The sequence below is a fragment of the Cryptomeria japonica genome, chromosome 4, assembly GCF_030272615.1.
Source record: "Cryptomeria japonica chromosome 4, Sugi_1.0, whole genome shotgun sequence".
NCBI classification, from domain to species: Eukaryota; Viridiplantae; Streptophyta; class Pinopsida; order Cupressales; family Cupressaceae; genus Cryptomeria; species Cryptomeria japonica.
This window is the reverse complement of record NC_081408.1, coordinates 584,660,494-584,672,237: the sequence shown is the minus strand read 5'-3', so window position 1 is coordinate 584,672,237 and position 11,744 is coordinate 584,660,494. Positions and strand designations below refer to the sequence as shown.

At 31.2% G+C, this 11,744-nt stretch overlaps 1 protein-coding gene across 1 annotated transcript; it reads left to right on the top strand.

The window, feature by feature from the left end:
* Positions 1-9,674: 9,674 nt before the first annotated feature.
* Positions 9,675-10,934, top strand: LOC131076227 (uncharacterized). Its single transcript, XM_058013302.2, has one exon. The coding sequence runs from the start codon at positions 9,675-9,677 to the stop codon at positions 10,932-10,934; it is 1,260 nt and encodes a 419-aa protein (XP_057869285.2).
* The last annotated feature ends 810 nt before the right edge of the window (positions 10,935-11,744 follow it).

The following is an 11,744-nucleotide window of genomic DNA, read 5'->3' as shown; positions in this document are numbered from 1 at the left end:
GTATAACATGCACCACACTAGAAGTCATGGACATTTGATCCATCATGGGAAGGGATGTGATAAGCTATGTGGATGGTGAATTAACTGACACATTGTAGATACCTCCTCCTGAGAGAGGAGGCAACATGGGTCCTAATGAATTAACATAAAATGGCTGATAATGTCATTCAAGGGTACCCATAGGTGGTAATCTGATTGATGCAAGTTGGGCACTCTGTTGTGGGGGTGTCATTGGCATCTGGGTTTGTTGTTGTGTCGGAAGTGATGATGAGAGTTATTGTAAAGGCATTTGTTGTTGAGGATGTTCCTATGGGCGAGCCACCATAGGCGTATCAGGTGCTGCAACAGTCATACCTTGGGCAACCATATTCGCAAAGATGAGACTCTTTTGACTTTCTATGATTTTGTCTACCATTTGGGCATTATCAAGATTTGAGAGAAATTAGTTAACACGATTTATTTAGGCATCTCTCTCATCAGGTTGATTGACCATAGTATCATCAGAGACAATTGCATTAAGTAGACCATAACTAGAATGAGAACATTTCCTGACATGATAGGGCTAACACTTGAATCAGGATTCAATTGAGGGTCAGGAAATCCTACCCCAAACTAAGAAGGTTGTTGTTCCATATGTTTTAAAGATTGAGATCGAGTGGTGATGGGAATGAGCTACAAGATGAAACAATGAGGCAAGGATAACATAAAATTGAAGTCAAGGATTGGATCGAATGTTTGATTAGATCCAACTAATAAAAAGAAGGAATGGAGATAGAAGTGATGATGGGGTCGAAGATGAATTAATTAGAAGGTCAACACTCAAATTACAATTGGATGATGTCTGAATGAAGCAATGTGACCATGAAGTCACTTAAGAAGATATACTCAAGCAACAAGATAAATCAATACGAATCAAACCTTTGGGTCGAGGTGATAAGATCACATCAAAATAAAAGACTAAACTAGATAGACATGGTATAGTTGAAGAGTTTGTGATAATTGTCGCATAAAATATATAGACTATATTGCAATTTGAGATAATTAAGACCAAAAGGATTAGATAGGTTTGGATTAGTGAATCAAATGAGGGAAAGGAGTGAAAGATAAGAGGGTTGAGTGATTAAGGTGGTGGAAAATAATGATGGACTGACGATGCAATTAGCTGGAACAAAGAGATCAATTTTTAGTAGAAATATTATCCTCGACTTTGAAACAAACATGCAATGGCAATTAAATCCAAGTGAAACAAGACAAATGAGGGAAAAGATGCCAATAATGATGTTGTAGGATAGGAATGATGATCAAGAAAACCATTGGCAAACTTGGGTGATGAAATGGCAAAAAAGAATGGTATCAAGGACAAAGATGTACTAAAGTTATCACAAGGTTAAACCTATGAAACTAAGAGAAAACCCGATGGAATAAGGTTCAAATGCGCCAGATGCAAATTTTGGCAGGATAACGAGACAAAATGCACAAACCTACTGGAGTAGGAGGCAAACCCACTAAAGGATCGATGACTAAAATGACTCACAAAGATAATAGTGAACCCACTAGAGTTGGATGCAAACTCCCCATTCTGGGATGACTGAAAACTGGATAAACATAGCGCAAACCCACCAATCTCAAAATTGAACCCATGGGTTCTCAAAGAAAATATATGAGAGATGGAATGATAGTGACTATGATACGTATGTCAATCTAGCTTAGAGTAAAAGGCGTTCCCACTAGACCAGGAAACAAACCCATTGACAAACATGACTGACTAGAACTAGGTGAAATTAAGCGTTTGATAAGTTGGATTGATTTTGGAAAGATATTATTTGTGACAAAATCCCATCATGATGAAACATCTAACACAACTAAGATAAAAGGGAGCCTAAATTATCCCAATATGTTTACAAACACTAGTCAAAATATGAATATGAATCACACATAGCTTGAATTTGGAAACATGGATACTACTTGTTGAATCCCCACTTAGGTTCTCTAAATACTGAAACATAGTGGACAGATAGAGATTTTAGTGGTCTTGGCTTCCCCACCACAATACACACTTCTTGGGAACACCAAAATCTCATACCTAAAAAATCCAAAGATCTTTTGAATCGGGGGACATCTATATCAACTATGAACAATATGAATTAGGGTGGCTTAAGAGGTCCAACCTCTTGCATCAATAAGTATCAAGGATTGAGGATACTAAAACATGGTTTGTAGTGGGGGGACTTTTGGGGTGAATATGGTGGCTATACATACAGTGGCTAGCTCATTTAAGAGATATCTCAGCCTATAGAACACATGTTTTTATGCATCTGACACACAAGCACCAGTGGATTTTGACTTTCATCAAGATCATGAAGGTATTTGCGTGTAGATATTAAGGGAAATCATTGGTATAATGCAACTGCACTAGTTGATTATGACTTTCGTCAAAATAATGAATAGTTATATAGCGGACTGAAAGAAAGCATCACTTTGGTCATTCCCTCTCACTCAACCTTATTGGATAATTGAGAGCCAGACCCTCTAAAACTAAAAAGAAAAATTGAGTGTCACTAGCACTTTTCTCTTGCACCCAAGACCACGAAAGCTAGGGGAGAGTATAGTGCGTGTTAGCAACAGGTCCACTCTACATGCATAAGTGTGCTAAGCACAAAAAATACTCATTCTTTTCCTTTATCAAATTGAAGAGTACCACTTAGATTAAACAATAAAACATGATGTAAATTAACAAACATTCAAGAAAAATATGTTTTCAGAGAGGCACCCCTCTTTGGCGGTTCTACAATAAACCACTAATGTTTAAAGTGTGGGGTCTTCAATAAGAGAAATAGTTGCATAAACATTAGTGAACATCTAAACAAATAGTGAAAGTTAGTTAATTAGCAATAATTTGATAAAATAAAGATTTAGGAAAAATGACAGTCAACACAAAGACCTCAAATCTGCTAAAGCACAATACAAACTTATTGGACTACTCAAACAGATAGGAAACCCACCATAGTTATTATCAAACTTGCTAGACTACTTAAATAGACAACAAATCTGCCAAACTTACTATCAAACCCATTGGACTAGACCTCAAACCCACTATACTTAGGTTCAAACTCATTGGACTGTGCTAACTTGATTTCATAGACCCAAGGGAAAAAACATAACATAACCCTAATAGAGAAAACCCACTATTGTTGATCATAGACCTGCTATAGCATGAATCCAATCTACTAGACTACAAAATGAAAAATGCAGTCTTAAGGACATAACATAAAACATAACGCATCAACATCAAACCCACTATAGCTACCCACAAACTTGCTAGATTTCTAAAATGAAAGAATAGTAAAAAAAAACAGACCCAAGAGAAAAAAGACTGAGAATTAAAATCACAAGTTCAAACTAGTGAGTTACCTCTAAACCTGTGGGAGTACAAAAAATTACGAGAAATTTTGTACATGTAGACGAGACGGTGGGAATGCGTTCTTACTAGAGTTGGTAACAAACCCATTGGACTTATCCACGTTCTTGGGAGATTATAGAAGTCAACTTGGTGATGAAATGACCTTTGCTGAAGTGTGAGTCAATCTCCAAAATTGCATTTTTGTCTCCAAGTGCTAAAAACCTGCGATTAAAAATCACTAAAACTATAAAAAAGGATTAAAATGACCCTTGAAGTGGGTCCCATTGGGTGTGCTAGAAATGTGTGAGTGAAAATTGTGCGTGAAATAAAAGAGATTAAAATCTAAACTAACAATCAAAGCAAACACAAAATTCCATCAAACACTCAAGATGAGAATGTTATAGAAGCAAAATTATAATTAATGAATGAAACAAATCAAATGCAAACCCCAAATCAACTTTGCTTTCATAATTATCCGATTTGATGTGTGCTCATAACGTTGCAAATGCTCAATTTTGCTCCATGATGATTTATGCATCATGTGATTGATTAAAAATGATTGTATGAATTGAGTAGTTATTTCAACATTGTGACAATATTATTGTGAAAAAATGGATGAAATGCATAGAAAATGGAGGGATTAAATAGGATTTGGTGAGAGGAAGGAGGATTTGAGAAATGGGACAATTGTTGTCAAAGAGGACAAGCAACAATCCTCAAGGTTCCATGTGGAATAGGATTCTACACTCTCAAAAATAAATGACAAGTGTTAAAGAGAGGAGTGACATGTGTCCCTAAGGACATGTCTATTTGGGAGATAACCACCCAAATAACAAATATTCTTTTCCGAATATTAAAGATATTAGGAATGTGCACACATATGTGAGGGGGAGGTTAGAAGGGATAAGGTTGGTTAAGTGTATAGGGTTGGTTAGAACCCATGGGTTTAGGCTAGGATAAGGGTTAGATGAGGGTTTAGGTTAGGAGACATGTGGGAAAATAGGATTTATTAATATAATTATAAGAAAAGGACAAGAGAGAATTATATAATCCAATCATGCATTTGATTTATTTAATATAGAAAGGGGGGATATTTAATTGATTAGACGATTTTGGGTTGTCAAATAATTAATTAAAAGAGATTATAGCATAATTAATAAAATTAATTAGCTAGAAGGAGGAACACTAATTAATTAAATAATGCATAATTATTTAATTTAAAAGCGCGTAGGATAGCTAAATTCAATTAATTAGATTAATCAAATCTAGGTGTCTACAATAATAAAATGTTATGTATTACATAACCGTTTTTCTCTAAGAGGGTCATGTTTCTATGTTGTTTCCTCGAGGCCACCTCTTTTCAAATAATTTTATCAAAAAAAGTTTGACTCAATCTTTCTATTGTTAATATTAGGTCACATATTCCTTCAAAGAGAGGAACACATTATTTTGAGAGGAATGGTCATCCATATTTAAAATTCCTCATAGCCCACCAAGCGACCTCTGTCTTCTTCTTCCATGGGTGATCTCCATGCCCCCTTCCAAGTCTCACATAAATGACTTATAACTTTTTAAGGGTTGGTTTCCAAGCTATCACACCCTTTCAGAAAGGTCACCTTTAATTACCCTTTAATAAATATAATTATTCCTCTCTTTTAAAAGAGTTTTTCATAAACATTCTTTATTAATATTTCTTTAAACCAAAGGATTATTATCTCCTTTTATTTTATCTCCCTTTTTAATTCTAAAAGGGTTATTTCATAACTTTATCTTCTCTTAGAGAAAAAGTCAAACAACATGTTTCTTTTTGGAGAATCAATCATCCTTGTACTATTATTATGTTGGTCTAGTGAGCAATCCACATTTTTCCATAGCAGTATAATAAATATCTAGTGAGAAAATAAAAGTGGAGCATTGGCTCAATTAAAGTAGAAAAGTAAATAGGGTATAAGATTTTATTTCTTTGTATTTAATTGTTTATGGTTTATTTAATTCTACAAGGTACACTTATTCATTTGATCTTTGGGTAAGGAGACACTTTTTCATGATTTTAATAAAATTATTGCCCTATTTTACCATCTATTCATTAATGCTCTTCCTTATGCTTGTGAGGTCCTGGATGGTAAATATAAGATCAACTCTATCCATACTACATTATAAACACCCTCATATTCTCTACCCATGAATATATAACATGGTTAGGTATGCTCTTGGACTAGTTCATTATACTTTCCTTAAGTAATTAAATTTATATATGAAATGATATTTTCATGATCAAATTTGTCATTATTAGTGATGTTTACAAAATGCTTTAGATTGCGTTGATAATAATTGCATTTTACTTAGGAATTTTACCCTTGATTTCATTAGGCACTAGATTGGAGTTATTAGGAATCTTATGAAATTACATCTTCTAATATCTATCTCATTCTAAAGGATAACTAATGCGATGAGTTCTTTATGTATTTCTTCTAGATTGAGCTCAATTTATTTAGAGAATTAGGTTGATATTCTTATTTTTATCAGTACAAATAATTTTTAAAAGTGGGTTACATTTGATTTGGAATTGGATGTTGATAAATTTGATCTTCTTAAAAATCCATTTGGACTAAACTTTCATTATGTCTTATTCCAATTTCATCAAGAAAAGCCAAAATTTCATCTATAGTCCTATTGGGCTTATTTGTATTAGGTTGGGCTAGTCCTTATGCACAATGGAAAAAATATTACATGTAAAAATTCTTCTTATTGGGAAACAAGCAAAATATGATTTCTATTAGTATGCCTACTTTCATTAATATTACGTACAATAGTATTTTTAAATTGAATAAGAACACTATGACCTCTTTCCATATCTCAGATAACTATTCTATTTTAAAATTATGACGACATTCCAATTTTCTATGATTCCTACTATTCTTTTTTGTCGAATCATCTAAGGTATACTAAAATTTTAAGCTATAGTTGACTCTTGTCTTCTTGATGTGACAATATAATGTTCATGACAAAATACTTGAGTATATTTACCCGTATTTTTATCTCCACAAGTGGATTGCTATTTTTTGGTACAAAAATTAAGATATCCATGTTAGAAGGTATTGTTGTTGATAGTATCCTTCTACATTTGGATTTTAAATTGGTATTTCTAACTACATCCAATCAAATAGAGGTTCCACTCTTCACTCAAGAGGAGAATATGATTTTTATTGTGATAATATTTTAATAAGACGTCAATCTGATTAAGTTAGAAATGAGTATAATATTTATTTTATATTTAAAAGTACCATTTATTAGTTATCTTAATTATCTTTTTAAAAATTGTAAAGTGTACATTCAATTCCTAAGTTCAAAGAATTTCAACTTAGGATAGTGAGCTATATATTACGATTAGTAGAGATGTATCAAGACCATAATGTAAGATAGAGGAGTCCTTTACTTTAGGCTAGATGTTAAGCCTAGAATAGTAATACTTGAGGTACATTACAAGATAATCAAAGAGAAATCAAATAACTATAGTAGGTCTTGAGAGAAAAACCACTTTGTGTATATGAAACACAATATTGTTTGTCACTAAACTTCAGTAGGAAATCTTGTATATTTAAGACCTAAGAACTTCTTTCAAACATATATGATAGATACTATGCATGCAACAAATTATTAATCAAGTTTATATGCCTATAGATGTATATATTTTGATGAATATAGTAAAATTTAAATATATTAGGCTATGCAATTTAGTGAGAAAATAAAAAATAAAAATAGCAATAAATTAGATATTTATTCTAGTTTTTATTTAGAGTGGTTTGATCAAAGAGAAAGATGCCACAAGATTGATTCCTTAATCCAAATTTGTGGTAGAGTCAAGTTCTCAATAAAATATGCATAAACCAAATAAGTTCCTTGACATATGTTTGTTAAATGTCATCCGAAGAAAAAAAATGAGAACTAAGAATACACTAGACTGACATAAATTATAATGTATGTTTGTTAATTGTAATAGCTAAAAATATGAAATAATTTAAATATACTGCAAATAAGATTCCTTGGAAAACCTTATATATAATTATAATTTTACCTAAGCTAATTAGTCTAGTGCTATGCACATATTAGAAAATTTTGTATAAAAATAATGGTCTTTTGAAACAAATATTAGATCATAAGATAAAACTAAATAAAAAGAAAAGATTATAACAATAGATCATAAGAAGAAACCTAAATAAATTATTAATTCTTAAATAAGAATCTCTTTTTGTTCCAACTAATCCTATAATCTCTTCTTCTTCCAACTAGTCCTAGAATCTCCTCTTTTTTCAACTAGTCTCAGATCATTCATGCTTAACTAAGGTTCATATTTTGCTTAACTAAGGTTCATATTTCTCTTATTCCAATGCTGAACTAAGATTTAGTACTTACAATTTAGCTGTTATAAGCAGATTTTTAGGAAATCCAAAATAATTAGTTTTAGTGTTAATATTATTTGATATTCATTATATATCTTATACATGTTTAATTTATATTTTAATTTTAATAAACATGATTATTTTTGTTCAAAAGATCCTAGCTAGTTGCAATATTTGAATAATAACATAGAAAATATTTTTTTAAATATATATATATATATATAATAATTTTTTTTAATAACCATATAAACACAACAAATGAATTTTCATTACAATAGCATTGCCTAATGGCAAGTACTAATAACATAAAATGATATATACATACATACATACATACATACATACATACATACATACATACATACATACATACATATATATATATATATATGTATGTATGTATGTATATATATATCATTTTATGTTATTAGTACTTGCCATTAGGCAATGCTATTGTAATGAAAATTCATTTGTTGTGCTTATATGGTTATTAAAAAAAATTATTTAGACCAATGAAAAGCAATTATTTTTCTTTTTGACTAATACCGTTTTGCCTCTTATAGGCGGGTTTATCGAAACAATACATAATCTCAGGTTTTTAAGAATCACCACGCAAAAAATCAAAATAACATTTATCATATCAATAAAAATTAACACAAGGAACACACATGAGTGGTAATTACATATTTTCTTGACTAGTAAAAACTTTCACATATCATAACTAAAATATAGTTATATTGTTTTAAAATCCCCCAAACTTTGCATGTATCATGACAAAGTTTATAATATAGATAAAAAAAAATTAGGTATCAATGCGATAACAAATTGTATAAATAATATTAAAAAAAAAATTTAAATTAAAAATATATTAGTTACAATTAATAAATTACTATTTAAACTACAAATTAAAAAAAATTAATAATATAAAACAAAATAAATTAAATTTAAGAATATATTAGTTACAATTAATAAATTACTATTTCAACTATAAATTTACTATTTAGATTTCAATGTTATTATAATAAAATTTAAAATATTTTTAAAAAATATAAGTAAATAACTATCTATATTTAAAAGGGAAGACAATTTTTTTTAATTTATTACGATTATAATATTAATAAATTATCACCCCTAATTTATAAATAATGGAGACATCATTATCATTAAACTGGATAACTCAGCACTCAATAATGTAATATATTATAACTGGATTAAGATACTATAATATAATAAAGATTATTATAAGCAAGCATGTAATACAACAAATGGTCAAATCTGTTCAATGCGGAAATTCATCCGTGGAAAATGGGAAAACTTTGATGGGTAAAATGGGAGTTATTTAACTTTATTTTGTGGCACTTGTTTCAACTAGTCCCAGATCATTGATGCTGAAGTAGGGTTCATATTTCACATTATTTTCATTATTCCAACTAGTCCCGGATCATTGATGCTGAAGTAAAATTCATATTTCACATTATTTTCAGTATTCCATTTTTGTTTGAAGAATCTCTAGTCCCACATCGTTGATTATTGAACTAATGTTCATATTTTCACATTTTTTCCCATTGCTATAGTTTAGCACTTCTAATTTACCTATTTAAAAAACTACAACATAGCATTATCACCCTAGGAAAAAACACACTTCATCTAAGCGAAATACATTTAAAGAAGCCTAAACACTCTATTTGTATATCTTTCTTAACTTAGCTGCATTATTGTCATGATATTGGTATTGAAAAGATTAGGAGCGGGCACGAGTAGGCAGCGCACCGTTTAGATCCATATAAGTATGAGCCCGAGTTTGATTGTACCGTAGAATACCCATCCACCATTGAAGCCACTCTGAGTTTGATTGAAACAGAAAAAACCCTAAAATGGAGCACTCATTATTCACACCACTTAGCTCTAAAATTGGGCACAAACTGATCTGCAACAAGAACGAGAAACCACCCAAATCCAAAACAATAGTGTTAGATCTGGAGAACACGCTGGTATATTCAAGCTCCACTCTGATTCCCCACTATGACTACACAATCTCTGTTCGAGGCCATCAAGAACACTCAACCCCAAGTACCATCACATTCTACGTACAGAAAAGACCAGCATTGGACTTTCTAATGGCAGAACTGGTAAGAAATAAGTACGAGATAATAATCTTCACCTCAGCCACCAAAGAATACGCAGACGCCATTCTGGACAAGCTACAAGTACATAATCACAAAGCTCCCCACATAGACATCCGTCTCTACAGAGACTCCTGTCTTTCAAACAAAGATGGGTACGTGAAAGACATTACAGGGCTCGGAAAAGACCTAAAAAACATCATGATTGTGGACGATAATGCAGCGAGCTATAAACTCCAGCCAGAAAACGCCTTTCCAGTGAAGCCCTTTTGTGGGGATCTGAATGACCGAGAACTTTGCCGCGTAATAGACTTTTCCATGATTGCGGCAGCGTCTTCTGATGTGAGAGAGACGATAAGAATATATTTGGCCATGAGTGGTAGTAATAATTTGGAGTACGAGTTTTTGCGTGGACGGCAACGTGAATTGCAGACAATAGTGCCGGAAAAGAAGATAATAGTTTTGGAGTTAATGGATACTTTGGTGAAGAGAAGCAAGGAAGTTATGCAATGTGGGCATGATTTCACTGTTCCAGTTCGTATAAATGGTGAGCTTTGCATGACTTATATTCAGAAGAGGCCTGGTCTGGATAATCTTTTGGCTGAGCTGGAGCAAAACTATGAGATTGTTCTTTATACTCGTTATACTCGTGAACAGGCTGATCCTGTTCTTGATAAGCTTGACATTGGTTTTTACCTCAACCGGCGGCTCTACAGGGACAATTGCCAAGGTTCTGGACTGTGTAAGGATATTGGGGTTCTGAATAAGGATTTGAACTTGGATGCCAATGTGAAGAATGTTGTGTTTGTGGACTGTGATGCTTCTGCATTCCAACACCACCCTTATAATGGGTTCCTGCTCAATCCCTTCCAGGATGATAATCCTTTGGATATTGAGCTTTGTAAGCTTAAGGGGTTCTGTAAATGGGCTTATTTGTATGACGATGTGAGGGAAGCCATTGTCAACTTTAATAGGAATGGAGCCAGGAGGCGCGTGTCCTACTTCCGTTAGGGTTGATTTTGGCTTAAGTTTTATCCTACTATCAATTTGCGAACCCTAGGTGTTTATTAGAGCTGTCTTTGCCATTGTTATTACGAGGTTCTACAATTAGTTAATCTACAGTACAAGTATGATCTCCATTGCAAATACTCCAGGGAAAAAAATTCTTCTTCATGTTTATTTGACTAAAAATGGTATTAATGTTTTTATTGAATATAAATTAATATAGATAAATTAATATGTTTTTATTGAATATAAATATGTTTATCTTAAAAATTTAAGAAATATTGATTTAGAGTTATTTTATTTATTTAAAAGTTATCTTATATAATTTTTAAACTATTTTATTTAATATATGTATGAAGGCATACGCTTTATATGCTATTTATTATGAAAATATTATGTTTATTGTTAAAGTAAATATTTTAACATGTATATGACTATCAACTTTCAATAAGACATCCATAAAATACACTCTAATCATTGTGACTATTGCAGAATGTTTCTCCACATTAAAAATTAAAATAATAAAATTGAATAAAACTGAAAATTTACACTAAAAATTAAAGTATAAGAGTAGTCCTCAACCATTAAGATTTAGATATTTATAATACACATTTAAAAAAAAATTAAAGTTAAATAATATAAATGAAATTAATAAATATTAAATTAATAGTTTATAATATTAATTGAATTATATAAATATTTTTCAAAAAATTGTTGAGTTAAAATTTGGTTTTATGTTAAATTGATGTTCTTTCTATAGATACTTATTATATTCAAAATATAAATGGATATTATATTAGTGTTTGTTTTAGTTTA